The 22,142-nt window shown below is 39.7% G+C and overlaps 1 protein-coding gene across 3 annotated transcripts; it reads left to right on the top strand.

Moving 5' to 3' along the window:
* Window positions 1-4,273: 4,273 nt before the first annotated feature.
* Window positions 4,274-18,974, top strand: LOC310934017 (actin-related protein 2-A). 3 transcript variants are annotated; one of them, XM_083897628.1, is made up of 10 exons: window positions 4,274-4,389; window positions 6,984-7,094; window positions 7,490-7,504; window positions 8,768-8,983; window positions 9,931-10,003; window positions 11,409-11,545; window positions 12,110-12,259; window positions 13,705-13,850; window positions 14,517-14,649; window positions 17,298-18,974. In XM_083897628.1, the coding sequence occupies exons 1-10, from the start codon at window positions 4,342-4,344 to the stop codon at window positions 17,466-17,468; spliced, it is 1,200 nt and encodes a 399-aa protein (XP_083753754.1). In that variant the 5' UTR covers window positions 4,274-4,341; the 3' UTR covers window positions 17,469-18,974. The 3 variants fall into 3 exon arrangements, with proteins under 3 accessions (XP_083753754.1, XP_083753755.1, XP_083753756.1); XM_083897629.1 differs by lacking the exon at window positions 7,490-7,504; XM_083897630.1 differs by lacking the exon at window positions 4,274-4,389 and having other exon boundaries at window positions 7,063-7,094; window positions 7,487-7,504.
* The last annotated feature ends 3,168 nt before the right edge of the window (window positions 18,975-22,142 follow it).

The following is a 22,142-nucleotide window of genomic DNA, read 5'->3' as shown; positions in this document are numbered from 1 at the left end:
TCTACTGCAAACACAGCAGGGACACCACAAGAATTCCCAGGTCCACATGTCAAACTGGATCCCTCAAAAGACTTGGTGCTGGTAGGTTCACAGCATAACTAGTGATGCAGCAATACGATTTTGATGGTACAATTACTGTTTGAAGAAAAAGTAAGATTTTGTGCACTCTTTAACCATGATTAATATGGAAATCGGTTTATACTTTATACTATACTACATCTCTAAGCATAATAAGTGAAAACATGAAGCTGCACTGTGATAATCAAGTATGTTAACTCCTCTCTTTAGGAGACGCTCCCTTCCGGCCTGTTGGAGTGGAGCAGCCGTCGCCTCAGCAGCTCTCAGGACGGTACGTCCCCTCGCCGAGCCCCTCATTTCTGGGGCTGGAAGTAGATCTTCATTCACATGGCTTCCTTTAATAGCCAAATCCTTTAAGACTTTTACTCTGGGCTCCTCTGGACTTCTCCTCATCCCCTGCAGGGCATGCCTGCTTCTTTTAATTTACACCGTGTTTCCCCTCCACGCCATGGAAAACACTTTGAGTTTCCTTTTTTTTTTTCTTACTCATGAATTACCAATGTTCGGATATGTAACTAAAAGTCATTGTCAATTATTCCAAAAAAACAGTAACAGGGGAAACACTGTTCTGACCTTCCTTTCTCGCTCTCTTATTTACTTGAGTGTCTCATCTTTACTTGCTGCCACCTCTTATTACTTTATCTCAGTATTTATTCGTCCCAGTTGAGATGGAAAACCACAGTGGGGTGTCCATCTTTAAGTGTTAACGACAGATATCATTGTTGATTTAATGGAAGGGAATGCAAAGGACCATTATTTTTACTTTATGTATTGGTGGGTGCTGTTGAACTGCTACTTCTGTCCCAGTGTTAGTACTGTGGTCTACTGTTAACCCATTGCATGGTTATACTAGTACACATCTAAATTTAGCCTTAAATCTAACAGTGTTATGTGATTTTCTGATTTTCTTTTTCCATTTTGACAGAATTTATTTGTTCATATTTACTTGTATATGGTAGGATTTCATCTTGTGCTCTGTTACTTTAATCTTCATCACTAAGGCTATTGTACAAAGTAAAGAAAGCAGGTTAATGATCAATTTAATTTCTGCAAGTAATCAACATGTAGATCTAACCAATGATGGCACAAAAGAAACGAAAAGAAAAAATGGAAAACAACATGGAGCAGGAATTGGTATGTTGTGGTTCTTGCATCGTTTGGAGCAAATCTACAGAATGTTGTGTTGCATATAACACACTGCTAGATGAGTGAGTTATGTCTGCTTTGCTGCTGCATGAGTTTGAAATAGATAACATGAAAATACACTAATTAACTATAGAAGATAAAAAATAACTTTATCATAGTAATAGAGAGCCCGAGAAAATTAATTCCCATAATTGTTATTGTAAGCTGTATGCAAGCTGATGAAGAGCAGTTTAGTTCAGTTCAGTTCAGTCCATACACAATGGCCAAATTATTCAAACATACATAAAACTGGTAATGTATAGCACTAAACCTGGGGGTTGCCGGCAGCAAAACAACGTTCAGTGAATTATTTAGTTTAGGTTTCGTTTGTAAACCTACTTAAATGACTTTACATTTAATTTCTTGAAAGATACCTCAATGAGTTGATTCCACCATGGTTTGCACCTTTTGCAACAGACAAAGCACGATAAATATAAAGGCATAAATATTGACAAGTGATTACAATGTTGATACTATTAAGCGTGCACAGCAGAGGACTGAATTCTCAGTGCAGTTAAAAAAAAACTACAAAGACAAAGAACATGCACTTCATATAGACATGAAAGGATTTGTTAGTAGTCTATTTATTTATTTATAAATTCATTATTTACCTTTACGTTTCATTGTCATAATTTGCAGATGACGTCTGTCATTATAAACATTATAAACATACATTATGTAATTATTATACAATTGATATTTGACTTCAATGTATGCTGTTTTAGTTTGTGTGTTTTTTCAGTTATACACTGACGCGTATACCACATTCACATGTTGAATTGAATAGATTAGATTAGAATAGAATTTCATTCCAAAGAACTGGATTTTGTGACAAAAGACAACATGTATAGCTACTTTACAGTAGTATTTAACAATAATTTGTGCCTTCCTACCAGGTGTTTTTTTCTAAAGAGACCCCCCCCCCACAAAGCTTTTATTTATTTAGATATTCTGCTCAAATCCAGATTTAATGCATTGCAATAAGGACTTGTGGGAAATCTTTGTAAATACTGAAATAAATCAGTTGATTCTTCCTGCTTTGTTTTGCCTCTCTTCCCTCATCTTTGCTCTCCCTTGCTGAAAGCAGCATCACTTTTCTCTGTTTTTCTCTGGTTTAATACAAGGTTGGAGTATTTGAACACCCAAACAGCTTGCAGGGATTGGTGTCGTTGTGTTTGGTTTCACAAAATGTATTTATTTATTTTAATTACTGTTAAGAACTGTGAAACACTGGAGCTGTTTGAGCCACCTTGGAATTGCCATGTATTCATTGTTTAAGTGACCTGATTCTGCATGGTGGCTTACTGTGCTGAGTAAAAGGACTGCACTTCAGTCAGAGGAACACACTTTTTCCTATACTTCATACATTGACTTATATTTCATGAATATGAACGAAGCTTCCCATCCCCGATCACCCCACAACAGTCCTCACCCACTGTCTCCCTTTGCTAGCACAGACTCCTTTGCTATCAACCTGGATTATTTTGGTCCTGAGGAGAAGAGCAGATCCAACATCTGCAGCAACAGTCCTCCACCAGGTCAGCATGTGAAACTACAGAGATGTAAATTTAGTAAATTGTTCATCATGTCAGTTCTTGATGTAGCTTGTGCTGTCCTGTTGTTACTTGATACTTGGTGGTTGCTCTGACTCCTGTTTTACATGTTTTATTTGTTGGAAACTCTAACGTGTAAAAGGAGTTGATCGTGAGCTCTATGAGTTGACCATGAGCAAACTGGAAACCAGCAGTAGCAGCAGCCACCTAGAGGACACTTTGAATCGCCTGATGTCTGCTGCAGAGAAGACCAGCACGGCAGTCAGGTCAGCTCAGGTGTAAAATGCATCCACAATGAACAAAAATCAGACACAAGCGTCTTTTAAAAACTCATGCTGTGTGTGTATGTGTCTGTGCTCTCCTTAAGGAAACCACTACAGGATGAAGAGCTGAGTGCTGAGGGCATCAGGGTGATCGCTGGACTTCCTAACTTATCCTTTATGAAAGCTACTGTCCTCATGTTCCCAAGTATCCTCATACCCAAGGAGTCCTTAGTTTTAGAGTGATCTTTTACACACATACACACACATACATTTTGGTCAAACTACTTCACCTGCTGGCCATCTGCTGGCATAGCTCTAAAATGAGGTTATTAACTACTAGAGAATCAGAATATCTTCCTGTCTTTTGGCTCATGCATTCATTTAAATGTGTAGTAATCACCACAGTGCAAATAGCAAGTACTGGTATTGTAATGTTATGTTTAAGGGACAAAAGTCAAAGTGCTATTTTAAGTTTAAAACCTAACTTAATTGACTTTTCAAATTAAATCAGAAATGGATAATACACAAATAGTATAGTAGAGTGACCTTTATGTGTTAAATGTGAAACAATATTGCCCTTGTTATATTAGGCTGGTCTTTTAGACTTACATTCCCAGTTTAACCAGTTTGTCTTCCTTTCCTTTCTACAAAATGTTTGAGAGAAATGTCAAGAATAATTTGAGGACCTTAAAAAAATAAAACAAATGTAATGTAAAGATGCGTATTGTGTTACTTATTTTATTTTCCTCCTTATATTTTCTGAGATAAATAATAATTGTTGATCCAGATGACACCTTTCAAAATGTACATTAAGGAAACAAGAGTCAAAAAATTACTACTGAGTGTATTGAATAAAGAAACTAAAAACGACAACAATGATGGGTTACATTTGTCTATAGTGCAGCAAAAATATCATTAATAGATATGAAACAACTACAGGAAGACAGGTTTTACAAAAAGTCAAGAAAAAACAACTAAATAGAGACAAAATGAGAATAAAGAGATTCTAAAAACCACTGAAAATTGAATGAATTGTACTTTATTTAAATGCAAAATCATTTTGTTTCTGTCGATGCCACCAATCGGTAAATATGCATTAATGACAGTGAAATCAGTGTCTTGGAGGGAGTGGCTGTCATTCGAGCGGCTCCGTCACCGGATGAGCCCCTTTCCCTTCCTCCTCTCGGCCGGGTTGGTGTGTCTTCCTTCCGGCTTGCTGAAGAAAGTTGAGGGAGGTTCAGCAGTAACTGGGCTTTTTCATAATGGATAGTCAGGGAAGGAAAGTGGTGGTCTGTGACAATGGGACCGGGGTAAGTTTAGCGTTCTGGGTTGACGAAGTGCAAGTGGCTTTGTTGAAACTGTGTCGTTTGTGTCGAACAATTTGCCGAAACAGGAAGTGGCGGTGTCACAGCGTCCAAGCTAGCTAGCGTTAACTGGGTGGGTAGCTAGCCAGCCCGTTAGCTTGCTAATTTTCATTCATCCAGACCCCTCGTAGAAATAGCCCGCGTACTGTGTGGTATTGTCAGTGTGACTGCTGTATGTACATCTACGGTTCCAGCTCTCACGGCTGCGTGCATACCATGATTAAATAATGACTCATGACGACCAATGGTTATTAAGCTACGACAGCTAGCATGCTAGCCACTTAGCATTGACAGCTGACTGTCTGGTTTGTTCAGTCGCTGATTTCAGTGATTTCGACTGGCAAACGACGAAAACTTTGCACATTGACTATCTCCACTCTGGTTATGCTCCGATTAACCTGAGCAGCCGCTGAATATTGTTTTCAAATATCCATCGTCAGGTGGGTGTAACGTTAGCTAGGCCGTGCCAGGTGAATTGTGTATCTCCACCTTTTTAACAGCGTTTTTCTGAACAGCAACAAATGCACATAGAGAAATGTCACCCAACTACCTGTCGGTGAAGAATGTGTACCCTAGAATGACCACTGAACATAACTAAGAAGAATGGTTGAAGCTGTGCACTTAATTATTCCTCTATCATACGAGTATTTTCCATTTTCAGTTTTGCTGAATGGTAAACAATACATTCTATGTTTTTTTTCCTGGATTTTGCTTATGTTGGTCTCATTACATTATAGTGTTGCATCAAACCTAAACCGAGTGACATACACTGATAGGTCCTTACATTAAAAACAGTTATCTGTTTAAATGTTGTATTTTATGTCCACGGTTCTCAGACTGTTGTATGTGTACCACAAGTGGTACAAGCTTCCTCTGGTTGTACTTAGAGGAAAATCACAAATATGGTACTTAGTATAAAAAGTTTGTGAACCACTGTTTTATGTTATATGCTGCAAAATGTACCTAATGCCTCTACTGTGGCAGTTGTAGCATGAGTAATTCAATTAAGGACATTCGGAAGAAAATAAATCTGATAAACGGTTTTACGGTTGATGTTTTCCACTTATGAATATGCCCTTGTACAGTATATTCTACTCGATTTTACATATTTTAGATTAGTTTACATGGTAAAAAAAAAGTTGTAGATTTGTTACCTGATGAAACGGTTCTAAAGTCTCCAGTACATGGTTGGGGTGCCTGCATAGTTTAGGGACCACCAGAGTGTTTTCTTCTCCCAATCTAGGTAATTTTAAGCTTCCTTTGTTTGTTGATGGTATAATTACATTTTAAGCCATGCTGCTTATACTGTAGTAAATGATTTGCTGGTCTGTTCTACAAATGATTCACTGCACATAGGTGATACTGCCTCTGCTAGAGCTGAGGTACTTCCTGTCTGAATCTTGTCAGCAGTTACAGAGGATGTTGTCTCAGCATGTTACTGACTAATAAGGCCTTTTTGAGATGTGAGATGTTTTTCAAGAGCATTTCGTGAAAAAAAATTGAACCAATGTCAGAGTTGAATTAGAAACCTTAGAGGAAGTGAGAGTGAACAACAGCCAGTCACATTCACATTTTTTGAGCACTTCACATTAGAGCTGCAACTAACGATTATTTTCGTAATCGATTAATCTGTCGATTATTTTCACGATTAATCGATGAATCGGTTGGTCCATAAGATGTCAGAAAATGTTAAAAACACATTGATCAGTGTTTGCCAAACCTGTAAATGACGATGTTATTGAATGTCTTGTTTTGTCCACAAACCAAAATTATTCAGTTTTAATGATTTCTTTGTTATGTGGAGCAAAGACTAAGAAAATATTCACATTTAAGAAGCTGAAACAATCAGAAATCTTGTTTTAATCATGAAAAAAGCTTCAAACCCATTAATAGATTATCAAAATAGTTGGCGATTAATTTAGTAATCGATTAATAATCAATTAATCGATTAACCGTTTCAGCTCTACTTCACATCGTTTAAATTAAAAGACAACTGAACTCGAGCTGTAAAATAATCAAGCCGATAGCTTTCTCACCCTTTTCTATTAGAGTATTCAGTCAGATTTTCTGTGGTGGCAGAGCTGTACTGATTCTGAAATGATACCTTAAATATATTTATTAACCGGTAATTCTACATAATTAAACTGCTTGTTGGATCATGCTTGGATTAACTCATTCACTCTGACAGATGAGATCTCTTGAGTCATGTTCTTTTGTTTTTATGCAAGGCTGGTAGGGGCCATGACAAAAGTAGTATAAAAGCTTCTGGCATTTCAGGAAGAACATGAAATCCCACAGTTTATGGTCTGGGATTTAAGTTATAACATGCAGCTGGTCAACATTGTTGTAGCTTCATTGGCTTAAATGTAAATTCAATGAACAGTGAGTGCTTTGTCTTGCTTATGTCGACGCAGCATTGGTTTTAGTTTGATGTGGTTGAACTGGATGTGATATTAATGGTGTCATGTTGTATTGCGTAGTTTTCTGTATTTGTCTTTTCTAATCAACTTTGCATTTTCCTTTTCCCTTCCTTTTTTTAGTTTGTCAAGTGTGGCTATGCAGGCTCCAACTTCCCAGAGCACATCTTCCCTGCACTTGTTGGGAGGCCCATCATCCGGTCCACAGCCAAAGTGGGAAACATTGAAATCAAGGTACGGGCTGATCTTCCTGCAGTGACTTTTTTCTTTAATTTGACAAGGACATTTTGATTTCAGGTACAAACATGGTCAGAAAACAGGAATGAAAGACATGAAATCACTTCATTAAAATAGACAATTTTTCTAGTCTTATATGTAACCACAACTTCTACTGTCCTGTAAGTACAATTTGATCTCATGTTGCTTTCAGAGCAGCTTGCCATGTTTGTTTTCCTTGAATCACTACAGAAATATGCTTTAAGATAAAGGTCTAATTGTCAGAACCCCTGTTATTTTAGCCTGAATTCTGTCACTACCTCTCTCTCCTGTTTTTCCAGTTTCATTTATTCATCTTTATTTTATATCTACCTTCCTTTCCCCCCATGTGTTTTCCCCCCATGATGAAGTAGAATTCCCAGAAGATGGTAAGTTCAGGTTGGTGTGTGCCTCCTGTTCTTGCCTGCTCCAGAGAGTTTTGCCATGTTTTGATGTCAACTGAAAATTAAGCTCTCTTACTTTGTTTTGATTATTTTTCCTGTTGTCTTTTCTACATTTGTTTACTCACACATCATCCCAAATAGTTTGCCGAGTTTTAAATGTTCCGTTTGAGATCTTTTGGCTGAATGAGTGGCACAGAGTCACATATACAAAACCTCATGTTAATAGACTTCTTTTTTTTCCAGGCTCAGTGTTGCGGAAATAGTTGTGATGAATCATAGGCCAACTGTTATTGATGGAGAGCTAAAAGAGATTTTGGAACACTTCCATTTTCAAAGTGTCTGATATGCGGGTGGATCCTGACAGCTAACAACCCCCCCCAAATCCTGCTGCCATTTAAGGACTAAAATATTCACAACAGTTTTCAGCTGAAACAAATTGAGATTGCCTATCACAGTATTGGTGCCAAATGTTGTATGTTTGGTACCTGAAAACATCACAAATCTATTTTCTTTACATCATGAAACCATGTGCATATTTAAGTTATGTGCCATCAAGTTGCATCTGTAATCTGCTAGTGTTTCACCCTTGTCAAGTACAGAGGAAGTGTCCACACAAAAGGATGCATGGCAGGCAGCTGCAATTTAAAGACAGAAGCACATCTGTTTTTCTGTTTTACTTATTTTCATTGAGACCACATGGTATTGATGCCTGTGAGATGACTGGCACTCTGTTAATGCCAAAGCACACAGGATGAACCCATAAAATGGCTGCCTTTACAAGGATTTTGAAGTCTCCAAGTGGAACGCGAGCTGCTTGACTGTGTGGCTAACACCAAGCTCTAACCCAGAGGTTGTTTACTTTGCCAGGCTGCCTTGCATGCAGCTAGTTGAATGGTGCTAAAACAAGTGGATTACTGTAACTAGAGGGAAGTGTTTCCAGGTGTAAATGCATGATAAATGATGCTTTTTTTTTTGCATGCTGGGTATTTGAATTTTTAACTCATGAGTTACACTGTCTTGGACAGGCGGCTTGTCTTAATGCAAGTGAAAAAGTAATCAGCTCTTGTTCTGATTTTAGCTGACCAGCAGGCTTAAGGGGCAAGTTAAAATAAATGAATATGTAGCCCAACCCAATACATGGAGCTCATCCCTAAGGCAAATGCCACTGAACTTGGCTCCAGAAGTAAAGGGCGCTGCTGTTGTGCTTCTAAATATTTATCTGTGTTGATTTTTGACCTCTTCCTCTAGGACCTGATGGTTGGGGATGAAGCCAGTGAGTTGCGCTCGATGTTGGAGGTCAACTACCCCATGGAGAACGGCATCGTCAGGAACTGGGATGACATGAAGCACCTGTGGGACTACACCTTTGGCCCGGAGAAGCTCAACATTGACTCTCGCAATTGCAAGATCCTGTTGACGGAGCCCCCCATGAACCCAACTAAGAACCGTGAAAAAATCATTGAGGTGTGTGTCAGTGTTTATTGCAACATTAAAGTGTAATTGGGCAAGTGGAAATTAAATATTGATATACAGTGCCATTCACTGTATATCAATATCAACCCCCATTGTCCCTTAAATTTTATAAATTGTCTCTATTGGTGCTTTCCCACTGTACAGTTCCAACACGACTTGGCTTGGCACGGCTTGACTCTACTCAGTTTGGTATCATTTTCCATAGTATAATACCTCCTCAACATGGGCTGAATCATCATAGCATGGCTGCATAAAACTGCTGTGACGTTGTTTTATACGTGACTCAGGAAAACGAGTGATGAGCAAAGCAGTTACTTTTGGTGTACTGAATCATTAGAAAGATTAGTTCAGTACTTCCTGCATGGTCTGACACGGTCACTGAACTGAAATTCGGGTTGTGAGGCGGCTCACGATCGTTGACTTTCACCAGTGCGGTCGCTAAATTCACCAGGCTCCTATTAAATGTTGAGATTTATCAATGTCCTTGCTAAATGTTTGAGATTAACTCACATTTTGAGGATTTTTAAGTCTTTTTACCTAATCTACAGTTAGGCATTTTTTGGTTTGATTTCTGTGTCGTACGACATCACTGCTTATCAGCGGACGGCAGTCCGCCACGTTTAGTATCGGCTCAGCTCGTTGGAACCTGGCAAAAGTAACAGTTACTATCTCTAATGGAAAAGCAAAAAAACAAGTACAACACTTTCTGGTTTTGTGACATCTTTGGTTTGCATCAATCAGACATGGCAGCAAATGTATTTTAAGGCATTGCAGAAGTGCAACTTAATCCTCAGTGAAGTAATTTAAATATCTGTTACTTCTGTGTTTTTTCTGCAGGTAACTTTGAATGAATGTTTGCAGATATACTGCTCTGCAAGCTGTTTTTTTTTATAAAATTATTGTTGTTGCTTTCTAATGTGTACCATCTTCTCTGGTAGGTTATGTTTGAGACCTACCAGTTTTCGGGAGTCTACATTGCTATTCAAGCTGTGCTGACCCTGTATGCCCAAGGTAAGAGCACATGTGCTTCCTGTAGGTTACAGATTTGACCGAGAAACAATATGAAAATCTTGGCGACCATAGTGTAGAGTGATTGGTTGATGCCTTCATTCACAATGCAAAAAATAAGTTGCCGTTTCAGTGCAAATGTTTGAATGTATGACTTTCAAACTAATAGTGTGAAAAACTGGTGGGGATGAACACTAATAGTGTTCATCCCCACCAGTGTGTAAACCCCTTAGGCTTCTCACTGCAGTGTTTTGTGGATGTTTACTTTTCATTGTAATTGTGTAAATATTCTTGTGTTGTAATATTTAACCATCACACCTTTTGTCAATTTGATTTGAAGATTTGTTTTTTGGAAATATTCCAATACCAGGTGACGATTGTTTGTCACAATGTCTAGACAGTCACATGAACATCACCTGACAACGTGTAAGTTACACGTGCAATATCCTGAAATGATCTAATGAGTAATTAATGCTCCACCTGTGTGGTGCACGGATTCATACTTCATATGGTCTGTGCAATACTTTTTAATATATATTTGGTTCTGGTTGTTTTTTTTTAACAGCCAACAAGTCTTAACAATGAATAGCCAACATCTCTCTACAAGCCTCGGATACTGTGAACAGTTTCTACTTTGCTCATTTTCTGCTCAATACCTTTCCTCTGGGAATCCACTCAACTAACTGCATGATTAAAATTTTAGAAAATGGCCTCATTTATCTCAACTGCCCTTGATGCAGTTCCTCAGCTGAGCTGCTTACTGAAACTTAGAACATTAACTCAGGCCACCTCGAGAGTCCAAAGCTAATGTTGGTTGCAAGCACTTTAATGCCACCTCATCCTCTCACAGGTGCTCTAAAGTAAACAATTAATTAAAGTTACTATTACCAAGAAACATAGCAAAAAGGCAGTTTCTGAAATTTTTCCATGCATATTAGAGTCTGAATTGAATCTAAAATATGACACTGGATACCATAAACATCTGCAGCGTCATCAATTACAGCAGGTTCTCTCTGTCTAGTAAATACTTCACCTTTAACCTGCTTATTGCGGGACAGAAGGATTTAGTCCTTATGTGAATCTGTAAATTAAATCATGTAAAAACTTCTGATGTTGACAAATAACTATATCGGTGTTTCCTGTTGGTGTCTCAACACTGTCCTATTTGTCGTGCTGGTTTGATCATGAACCAGGTTTTTTAAGGTCATCACAACAACATACATGGGCATTTAGAGTTCTAGCCTGTGCAATGTATTTTTTTTCTTTATGGTTAGTGTAAGGATTAGATTTCATTCGGATGAGGGTGAGTTAGGAGTAGTGAAGTTTAAGTTAAGTCTTAATATTTTCAGTCAGTGTAATGTATTCTGAAGTCATGGAAACGCTACACATCTGTGTGTTTTTGTTTTAGGCCTTCTGACTGGTGTAGTGGTGGACTCCGGTGATGGTGTGACACACATCTGTCCAGTGTATGAAGGATTCAGCCTGCCCCACCTGACAAGACGCCTGGACATTGCAGGCAGGGACATCACCCGCTACCTCATCAAGGTATTTATGCTCTGAGTGACCCAGGGTATCGGAGAACACAAGAACGCAAAACAAACGATGTAAACAAGATGGAGAATATACAGTGTCATTGATTTTAGAAATCATATTGTTTGCATTTTAGGTAGAAAAGTCTAGACAATATTAACTGGCAGGGCACTACCCTTATGTAGTGCAGTGCCTTAATCTACTTCCATTATAATGTATTAAATAGGGAGCCTTCGCCCCTGATGCAGATACAATCTTATTACAATTAAGTATCCACTGATACTGACTCATGATGATACCTTTGCCTAGATAACAGAGCTGCACAGTACACTTGCAGTGCCTGTACAACATGTTAAACTGACGCCAAATGAGTGAAACCATCTCTTCTCTGTTTGCACATTATGAGTGTTGTTTTGTGTGTGAATAATCATATTAAACATATGTATAATATGACTAAAGACCAAGGAGGAAACTGGGGAGATGGCCCATCTCTTCTCGGTTTTTGACATTGGGTCTCTTCTAAAGTGATTGTAATCATAACCCAGACCTTTCCCACCCTTTGTCATGGTTCTCTGTCAGTTGTTGTTGTTGAGGGGTTACGCCTTCAACCACTCTGCCGACTTTGAGACTGTGCGCATGATGAAGGAGAAGCTGTGCTACGTAGGCTACAACATTGAGCAGGAGCAGAAGCTGGCGCTGGAGACCACTGTGCTGGTGGAATCATACACGGTAAGATTCCACATAAGCAACACATCTTTCTCTTCTTTCTTCAAATCGGCATCAATGCACGGGTTCTTTAGTACATCTATCTATAATTAGCAACAGAGGTTGATGTGTTTTTTTTTGTCTCCTCCTGTTGGTGTCATTTTACATGGTTGTTTTACTGCTGCCGTGTGCATTTGTAACGTGGTGTTTGTGGTTACCATTTTGTCAAGTGAGCAGACACGGTTGCAGTTTCGGAAGTTAGTTATTGCCCTCATGTTGACTTTATGTGCATAATTCACTCAGTTGAAAGGAGGAAATATGACTTTCCTGTGTCCCCTACTGTCACCTGCACAATAAATATTTAATCAAACACTAATAAAGACAGACACCACCAGTTAAAGAAACATAATGTGATTCAGAAACGTCCAATCAATGAGGACCGTTTGGGTACAGTGACACTTACAGGACAGCATGGACAAAGGTTTTATTTTTGGTTTGTAAAAAGACAAATTGGGGACATGTTAAGCTACTGATTTTCATGTTGACTGGTTTTAAACATTTTTAAACCCTCTGAGATTCTCATTTGTGTTTTTCCTTTTTTCCTCTCTCTATATAAATGAGTTCTTTTTTGCATGCCACATGCACACAAGCTTCACATTTCTACTTAAAATAGCAACCTTGTTTAAAGAAATCTCCCCGAAGGGTTTGTTATTTAAAAGTGGCAGTATTTTAAAGTAGTCAAAACTAATGGGGTAACTAAATCTGTTTCTGTACTGAGCTAAGTAGACTACCACATGCCCATTGTTGGCACCGTTGGTCCAGCCAGTGCTGCTGACTAACTGTTTTCACTGGGAGTTAAACATATGGGGGTGCACTGCTCCTCCACCAGGCTTGCTTTTCTTTCCAAGGCCTTTCCCCTCAGAGGGAACCACAGAATCTAAACGCAGCACCTGAAGTCTGTGTTACTGCACGCCTTACCGAGCACATGTTGTGTCTCAGAGCTCACTGTGACCATGTGTGTTTGGGTTAGTGTAGGCGAGTGCATGTATGTGTGTTTGTAGGCGTGTGAACGTGTAGGTGTGAGTATCATTATGTGTGCGGGAATGTACTGAAACAAGGAGGGCAATGTAACCGTGGCCGAAGAGCCCTGAACTGCACGTTACATCATTTCCTGTGCAGCCACATTGCGGCTGAGGCTGGGCTCTGCTTCCTCCCACTGCCCTCAGCTGAATGAAGCCTTTTTATAGTCACACACATTAACACTACTACATTTGGAGTCTACAGTCTCTTTATGCTTATTTTCCATAACATATCAGTCTTTAAAAAAATCAAAAAATCCTTTATTCTTACATTCAAGATGTAACCCCTTTTGTGCTTTCTGCTGAGTCATATATTAAATCCTACATCTTTAATGGTGTCATACTTTTTTCCCCTTCTCTCTTCATGTCGTGCCTCCCACACTACTCCAGCTGCCAGATGGCCGTGTGATCAAGGTGGGAGGAGAGCGGTTTGAGGCCCCTGAGGCTCTGTTCCAGCCGCACCTCATCAACGTGGAGGGCGTCGGAGTGGCCGAGCTCCTCTTCAACACCATCCAGGCGGCCGACATAGACACCAGGTGAGCCCAGTCCGCTGCTACGAAGTGTAACATTGTCTTAACTTTTCATAAGTCAAGGCACAACATTAACAGGCCCCAGCACACACAGATGGAGATATGAAACGTGTTGGAGCACACCAGTTGCCCACTGAAGCACTGGAGGGTTGTAGACATCTAACACTGCTTTTCTTTCACACTTAATTTCTTTATGGAAAGTATGAAAAATGACCTTGGCTTTGTAAAGGAGTGGAAAATCTTTTTTTTTGTCAGGGAACACTTGGAAATCCAATACATTATTGAAGAACTTGGGAATTGTGGGCTTTTGTAAAATATGACAATCTGCCTGATGGAAGGGGAAACCAGTGACATCACTAGTATGATTTTTAAGGCTTATCTTTGCATTTAATTATGCATTACCATGGCTGCCATGTGGATCTTGCATACATTTTATGCACCAATTGTGCACATCCTCAGAAATGAATCTTGCGCATTTACAAGATGCTATACTTTGTTGATTCAAAGGCCTTGCATGTGATTTACGATGGCGCCACACTCACTTTTTTACGTTCTTGGAGGTAACCACAAGCTTCTTCTTTTTTTTTTTTTTTTTTCTTTTTTTTTTACATGACGTGCCCCCTAGTTTTCCCTCATCTCTTCCTGCTCTTACACTCTTTCTCTTCTCTTCAGGCCTGAATTCTACAAACACATCGTGTTGTCAGGAGGATCTACCATGTACCCAGGCTTGCCTTCTCGCCTGGAGAGGGAACTCAAGCAGCTGTATCTGGAGCGTGTGCTGAAGGGAGACGTGGACAAGCTTTCGGTGAGAAACTGTCCCCTTATCTTCTCTTCTATACTGAAGCTGTCGACTGTGTCAGAACATGATTCAACTTCACCGAGTCAAAAATGCTCTTATATGGTTACCAAACTGACAGTCTACTGTTCAGCTGAACTTCCCGGTACATCTACTGTAAATGAAACAAGGCCACGCTACTGCACAGGCCTCACAGTTGGTGTGAAATAATATTTCTTGCTGATTCTCTATTTTTTTAAGTGGGCCTGGGCGGGGTTTCCCACATGTGAGAGAGCATTAAAGTATCAAGAAAAGAAGAAGAAAATACTCAAATACAGTATAGTAAATAAACATTAACACCTGACAATATCGCCTTTGTTGTAATGGGGACGTCATATACTCAGAGTTCACAGTAAAAAAAATTAATTAAAATCCAGCTATTATTTGATGGAAAGTTGAAGTTTTTATGATTATGGCAATTTAGTCTTGTGCATTGCACATACATTACCACCAGGTGGTGCCAGAGGCCAACAGATGAGCACTTCTTTCGAGCACAGCATAAGCTTTAATTCCCAAAGTTTAAATATTTGTTTAAGAAAAATTTGACAGTATCACATTTAGACACAGATCTATTTTGTAAACAAAGCTCTTCAGATGACTCACGAGTTCAATAGCAAGTCATTCTGGGCTTCACTTTTCTGCTCACAACTGCTATCGACCTCACTTATTCTCAAGTTGTTTAGCTCATTCTGTAATGACAGGGTGTGTAATTCTCATATCTGTTCTGAAAAGTATCACAAATGTTAATAATATCTCACAAGTCTTCTGTCTTCTTCAATAATTCCTCAAAGACAGTGATGCCTTGTTGGCTTTAAAGGTGGCTGTTTATTTCTTGATAAATCTTTTACAGCGGTCAGGGGCTGTGGTCAATTTAAGTTCATGGTGATTACAACTTTCCACAAATCTGCTCGATATTTTTTTTTCATGTCAACAATTAAAATATGGCTTAAAACTCTACATCAGATGGTTTTCACCCCTAAGCTGTTTGTTGCACACGTGACAAACCTGTCCAAACATAACTGCGGTGACAAACAAACAGAAACACCGTCTTTCACCCTATTTGGTGAAAATATGAATGTTTGCACATACTGATCATACAGACGAAGTAGGAAAGTGGATTGTTGTTACAGTTTATGCACACGTTTCAACAGGAACGACAGGAAGTGAAGCTAATTAGAATTGTTAATCCACAAAAAGCTTTTAAAACCACACTATGCAACATTTTTAATTTTAAACTTGTAGGAGGTACCTCACTGTTTTTGTTTTGTTCCAATTATTGGTTTCTCTCCATTGAGTCATCACAATTCAACTGGTGAACAGGTAGAATATGTTTGTATTTTAATGATAGTGAGAGAGTTCCAGAATCAAGCCCAGCAAGTCTGTGAGTTTTGCTGAACTGAGGTCACTTTTAAAGACGTAGAACATCAGTGTTTACAGTGCTGTCCCTGCTGCAAAGTTACATGGTGTTGCTTTAGAAGTGGTACAGTTGCAGTATAATGTGAATGGAATCGCTCTAAATTATTTCTGTTTTGGTTCCAGTGGACTGCTCACGTAAGTCTTGTTTTCTTGTGCAGCTGTGCTCGGTTATTTCCCTCGAGAGACTCTGCAGACAAATGAATTGGTTGGTTAATGTCAGGTGACGAAATGAAAAGCTCTGCTGAATGTTTTTACTTGGTTTGTTATCTGGTTATCAGCATTGCCCTGTACAAGCTTCTTCACACACAGCATGTCCCTAATACTTTAAAGGGGACATATTATACCCTATTTCTCCAAGTTAACCTAGTTCCCTGGAGTCCTAATAAACATGTCTGTGACATGCTTTGGTCAAAATACCATAAGGATGAAGCACCACAGCAGTTCAATCACCCTACCAAAACAGCCCTGTTCAGAATGCCCTATTATTAGTATCTCAAGGTCCACCTTAAAAAAAAGTCAAACGAAACTTAAAGGACAGGAAATGACATCAGCCACAGAGGCTACTGGGAGCTAACAACAGTTAGCATTTGGAAAAGTGATCATTTGCAGGCTCTAGCAGGCACATTGCTGTCATATATAACATGTATCCACTGGACAGATAAATCCTCTGAGGCTGGAAGTTTGTGTAGGACTCTGTGCTGCACTGTGGAGCCAACAATAGAACTTTTCATGTTCATTCTCACACCAGGGAACTAGTTCAACTTGGCGAAATATGGTATAATATGAGCACTTGAAATGCTACATGTGATACTGATATGTTCATGAAAACATTAGGACTTAACCACGCTGTTAGCAAGTTATTCACTCATGAATAAATAAAGTAATTTCAGAGTGTGGTGGTTTTTCTGTCATATTATACTGAAAAACCAGCACCTCCATTCTCTCTTTTTTTTTTTTTTTTTTTTTTAAATGGCTGCTGTTGTGTGGATACATATTCATTAATGTAGTCCAACTTAAAAACAAACAAACAAAAACTTTGACTCTGTAGAGTGACAAAAAGACCTGTATCATATCCCAGCTGAGGAAAAACGGAACAATGGGCCACTTTGAGCAGCACTGTCAACACTGCTGGAGTCACAGGTCCTTTCCTTTGTTCCACAGGATCTTCTCATGAGTCTTTGTGTCTCCTCCTTGTCTTGTAGAAATTTAAGATCCGTATTGAGGATCCTCCCAGGCGAAAGCACATGGTGTTCCTGGGCGGTGCCGTGCTGGCCGACATCATGAAGGACAAGGACAGCTTCTGGCTGACCCGAGAGGAGTACCAGGAGAAAGGAGTCCGCGTGCTGGAAAAACTGGGAGTCACCGTCAGATAAAGCTCTGAACGGACACAACCAAGCATACACACACGGTCGAATACACACATACACACATACACACGCACACACAGACATACATACATACATACACGCACGCATACATGACTCGCACACATTTCCCTCTTTGCCCCATCGCAGAGTATATATCTATTTATCCCTCTTCTTTTCTTTATCTTTCGGCTCTCGGTTCTCCTCAAACATCAACGAGAGAACCGAGCCGCCGTCGCCTCCTCTCTCTCTCTCTTTTCAGCCTCTCTTCTCACTGGGTTTGGGATTGGCTCTCACTTTTCCTCGCAAAGCCCCAGTTTCCACTTTACCCTCTTCCTTTTAAATCAAAATGAAAGGGTTAATATTGCCCTGCTGGAGTGTTTTGGAGCCCGAGTTGAGTTCTAGTAGTGACGGTGACAGTTAAAAGCAGTGTTGGGGGGGGGCGATGACGTAAATGCTGCGCGTTTTACCTGCAGTCATGTCTGACGGAATTAGCTTAGGCAGATGAAGCCTCCAGCCTTTCAGAAACACGGGGATATCTCTGATTAAATGTACGGGGGTAGGAGAGTGAAATTGATGCAAAGTTTTTAAGTAACTCGTTAGCGTCTTTGATATCAGGATCCACCACAAACAGCCACGGGCCACTTTCAGCTACTGTTCCAGGTGAGCGAGAACTGATCACGCTTTATGTCAGTTTTTATAAATGATATCACAACTTTTCTGTACTGGGAGAGGGATTCTTCTTTTTCTTTCTTTTTTTGTTGGATGTTTGTGTTCATTTATATCTTTAAATCAGATTTTTTTTTTCTTCATTGCCTTCTTTTTTTTCCTCCTTTCTTGCTGTGCACTACTACCATTGTTAATGGGGTGTATAGTGGTAACAGAAGTTCCTCCTTGTTTTTATGAAGAATTGATGATTGATTGATAAAGGGACAAATAGGTGAAGTAAAAACCCCTGCGTTGGACATCAGTTGTGTGACGGTACTTCAGGGTTTGTGTTTGGTGTGTGTGTGGGGGGGGAGGGTTATTATTTGTTCCTCATCAGACAGCCTTGCGTCTGCCTCCTCTCTGGGTGTAAATCTTGAGCTGAATGAATAGGTGTGAGCAGTTGTAGCAATATAGTACCTCTCCTGTCACATTTCCTTCAGATCCACCGAAGCATGGAGGCAGCCACATGCTGACAATGAGAGCTTGAATCTGGGCACTGAGAAAGTAAAACGGTATTTTTTGTTTTTCATTGAAGTTTAAAATGCTGTTGAGACCATATTTAAGTTCTCCAGTGTTTCACTCCCAACGGTCGACTTAATGATTACTGGAGGCACTTCTATTTTGAGTATGATAAATATGTATATTTTTTTTCCCCTCCTCTTTCCATGAACATCTATCCAGTGCCAAGTGCAGTTAATGTTAACTGGATCTCTCATGTTTTAATGTCTTTCGTCACTGTTTTTGTTTTATTTTCCTGTGTTGTTCATAGCATAACTGCCTAACGCTGATTTAAATAAAGAAAAGTGATTTATAAGGATGATTTTCTGACCCTGCTTTTTTATAATGATCCTAAATAACAAACGACTGGGTTTCACTCGGAGGAATACATGTTTCTTTCTTTTTTTTACTAATTGGTTAAATGTTTTGTCTTCTAAGAGTGAAAAAAGGTCTTATTTGGTTTGACAAACACTCAAAACCTGGACAATACTCACTTTCCACTTTAGGAATGGGAGAACTCAAGATTTGACATTGAAACTGGTCAAAATAATCTCTTGTCAATTCAGCAACAGGTAACAATCCTTTGTACAATTTTGGTATATGATAATTTTTTGGATTGGACCATGTAGCATCATTTTCTCCCTGCCAATTCATTGTCTCTTTGATACGGTAGGAAGTCATAGGACCACCAAAGGAGAAGATGGACATATAAAGGTGACTTAGGCTTGGCCACAGAAGACGAGGAGGAGGAAGAAGAGCAGAGCTCGGCACAGGTCACAAAGAAGAAGAGGAAATGGAACAGGGGCAGTGGACTGGCGCCACCAGAGGAAGAGGCTCTCTTTCCGTGCCTGAAATAAAGATCTCTCCCAGACTCTTCCGGCCTTGTTCCATTTTAATCCCTGGACTCCACTGCCACTTCCCTCAGCCCTGAACTGTTACCTCTGAGGTGCCGTTTGATGTGCAGTTCCTCCACAAACGGAGACGACACCAGTCTCGACAAAAGGTGGGGAAACAGCCAAGGACATCCACTCGAGTACTGTACTCGGGACTGTTGCTGTAGTTGAGACAGAACATTTCATTTATCAAGCTGTACGTCAGCTGCACATGCAGATTATACATTTATCGTGAGATACAGTACATATGCATATTTTAAATTCAAATTGATTTTCCACATTTTAACCTGTCCATTTTACTTTGAATGAAAATTGCAGTTCCAATATGTCAAACATTGGATGATGAAGATCATGAGATGTGGTCAGATGCTCCTACATAACCTAAAGACGTTTTACTTTTCAGTACTTCTTTTTTAGTCAGGGTCATTTCGGGGTTTAATGCTATAGCACATTTTAAAGTGCTGTACATGCTTAAAAATCAGTGAAGTTATATGACTGACATGAAAGGACATTTTCATGTTCTAAAGTGCTTTTCCGATTCAGTTTACTCATTTAAACATATTTTACACCAGTGTTTGTTGAGTTGCTTTTGCACAAACCGGCTAAATCATTTTCCACAGGGTGGGAGTAGAGAGAGGTTTTCCCTCTGCAGCCAGTTTATCTCAGGTGCAGGGTTTGAGCTGTGACACTCCTTGGTAAAGTATGCCGATACACTCCACTAGTTCCTTGTAACCTACGCTGCTTCAACATCTCTGCTCAGTGAGGACAGAAATCTTCGTCGCACAAAGGGGGGGGGGGGGGGGTCACAGTCCTGCCTATCTTTGGACATGAGACCACAGCACTGATGTGGGACAAGCCACCCATTCCTGTAAATTGTACTGGGAAGTGAGCGCCGGTGCTCTGTGCACCCTGAAAGGGGCCATGCTGACCCCATTACACAAGCAGATATCTTAAATGTTTGCACATGTGGTCTGTGATGCTGTTTGCAGCCGCTGAGCTGCTTAGCAGGCCCCCGAAGCCCTCGGGGACCTTCTTTTTCTTCTCTTCTCTTCTCTCTCTCCTTCTCCCTCCCCCTCTTGCGCTCCATCATTATCGCCCACATGCTTTTCCAGAGACATCCTGAGTGAAACAGCTCGAAGTCCTCGATGGCTATCACATGTTCCTGCTGAGGAGGGAGGCAGGCGGGAAAAGACATCTTGAAGAGAATGAAACGGGGTGTACTCGGCTCCCCTCCCAACCTCCCCCTTTGTGCTTTCTTTCATTAAATACTTTACAAATAGTTTTGTGCAGGAAACTATGGAAGTTATTAAGGCATAATGAGAAACTTCAGCTCTTGAGTGACTTTCTCTTATCCTCTGGATGTCCTTGCAAAGGCATGGGTGGCATTCTAGATCCCTGGAAATGCTATTTTCATTTAAGAGGTCTGTATTTGTCGTCCAGTTTAGCTGTTTGTGTGGTTTTATTCAATCTGTTTTATAGTGAATAAGTAACAGTGTATAAGAATTACCAACATCTACAGGTGAGATTTACGATTCCAACAAATGGAGAACATGGTGGTGCAAGATGGCGGCCTCCTTAAAGCAAGACCCTGGTTTAAAGGAGTCATATTATACCCAAGTTAACCTAGTTCCCTGGTGTCCTAAAGAACATGTCTGTGACATGCTTTGGTCAAAATACCATAAGGATGAAGCACCACAGCAGTTCAATCACCCTGCCAAAACAGCCCTGTTCAGAACGCTCTGTTTAGTAGTATCTCGTTAGGTCCACCTAAAAAAAAAAGCTAAAACAAAACTTAAGGGACAGGAAATGGCCACGGAGGCTACTGGAAGCTAACAGCAGTTAGCATTTGGAAAAGTGCAAATTTGCAGGCTCTAGCAGGCACATTGCTTTCATACATTTATCCACTGGACAGATAAATCCTCTGAGGCTGGACGTTTGTGTAGAACTCTGTGCTGCACTGTGGAGCCAATAATATAACTTTTCACGGACTTCCGGTTTTCGGATACCTTTGCCTTTGCTAGCACTTTTGCATGTTTTACGGACAAAGCGGAGCTCTGCGAGACAATTCCAGAAATTTTGCGCATTGTGACGTCCCAATGAGTGCGGAAGTCAACATCACGTTTTATCTCCTGTACTTAGACTGAGGAAGACCACAAAAACATGAGTGAGTCATCTTTTTTCACACTTTGCCGACTGATGGGACCTCCAGAGTCCTAAATATAAATATTTAAATGATTCAAAGGTTGATTTTGCACAATATGTCCCCTTTAAAGTAGATACTGTATGAAAGGCACATTTGATTTTAAGGTGATAATTCTGACTCCTCTACAAACAAACTTAGGGCTGGTATATATCTGCCAATTAACCCAAGTCAACCTAAAAATCATTTATTTTCATCCAGAAAAATGTTCTAATAATTATCTTTTTTTAATTTGAAAAAAAAAAAAAAGCGCCACATTTTGCCGTACATTTAATAATATTAATTATTCCCATCATCTATACTTTTAAGTGGCAAATCTTAACATGGATGAAGATGTTCTTCCATAATCCTCCTGTTTATGTATTTCTAGTTTCATATTTCTTT

Source organism: Microchirus variegatus (genome assembly GCF_963457635.1).
Source record: "Microchirus variegatus genome assembly, chromosome: 11".
Lineage (NCBI taxonomy): Eukaryota > Metazoa > Chordata > Actinopteri > Pleuronectiformes > Soleidae > Microchirus > Microchirus variegatus.
This window is presented reverse-complemented; position numbering and strand designations above follow the sequence as displayed.

Coding starts and splice junctions, on each gene's coding strand:
- LOC310934017 (XM_083897628.1), top strand. CDS start 4,342: ATGGATAGTCAGGGAAGGAAAGTGGTGGTCTGTGACAATGGGACCGGG. Junction 11,546..12,109: donor TCACCCGCTACCTCATCAAG/GTATTTATGCTC, acceptor GTTCTCTGTCAG/TTGTTGTTGTTGAGGGGTTA. Junction 12,260..13,704: donor TGCTGGTGGAATCATACACG/GTAAGATTCCAC, acceptor ACACTACTCCAG/CTGCCAGATGGCCGTGTGAT.